General features: G+C 74.9%; 1 protein-coding gene across 1 annotated transcript in view; it reads left to right on the forward strand.

The window, feature by feature from the left end:
- The window catches only part of PHLPP1 (PH domain and leucine rich repeat protein phosphatase 1), a 269023-nt gene that overhangs the window by 835 nt on the left and 267945 nt on the right, over positions 1-243 (forward strand). The window contains exon 2 of the mRNA XM_019518523.1: positions 6-200. Within this exon, the coding sequence (XP_019374068.1) occupies positions 6-200 (195 nt within the window). The remainder of the gene's footprint in view (positions 1-5; positions 201-243) is intronic.

Raw genomic sequence — 243 nt, forward strand, 5'->3', positions numbered from 1 at the left:
GCGCCCGGCCGAGCTGCCCGCGCCCGAGGGGGCGCTGTATGTGCAGCTGCACGGCGAGACCAGCCGCCGCCTGGAGGCCCACGAGCGGCCCCTGCAGATCCAGAACGACTACCTCTCGCAGCTCGGCTTCCGCGACCTGTGGCGGGTGCAGGAGGAGGGCCTGGACCCCGAGACCGGCTGCCTCATCCGCTTCTATGCAGGTCAGCGCCGCCGCCGGGCTCGGGCCGGGGGGAGGAGGGGCTC

This window comes from Gavialis gangeticus, unplaced genomic scaffold (genome assembly GCF_001723915.1).
Source record: "Gavialis gangeticus isolate Ggan-Ray unplaced genomic scaffold, GavGan_comp1, whole genome shotgun sequence".
Classification (NCBI taxonomy): Eukaryota; Metazoa; Chordata; order Crocodylia; family Gavialidae; genus Gavialis; species Gavialis gangeticus.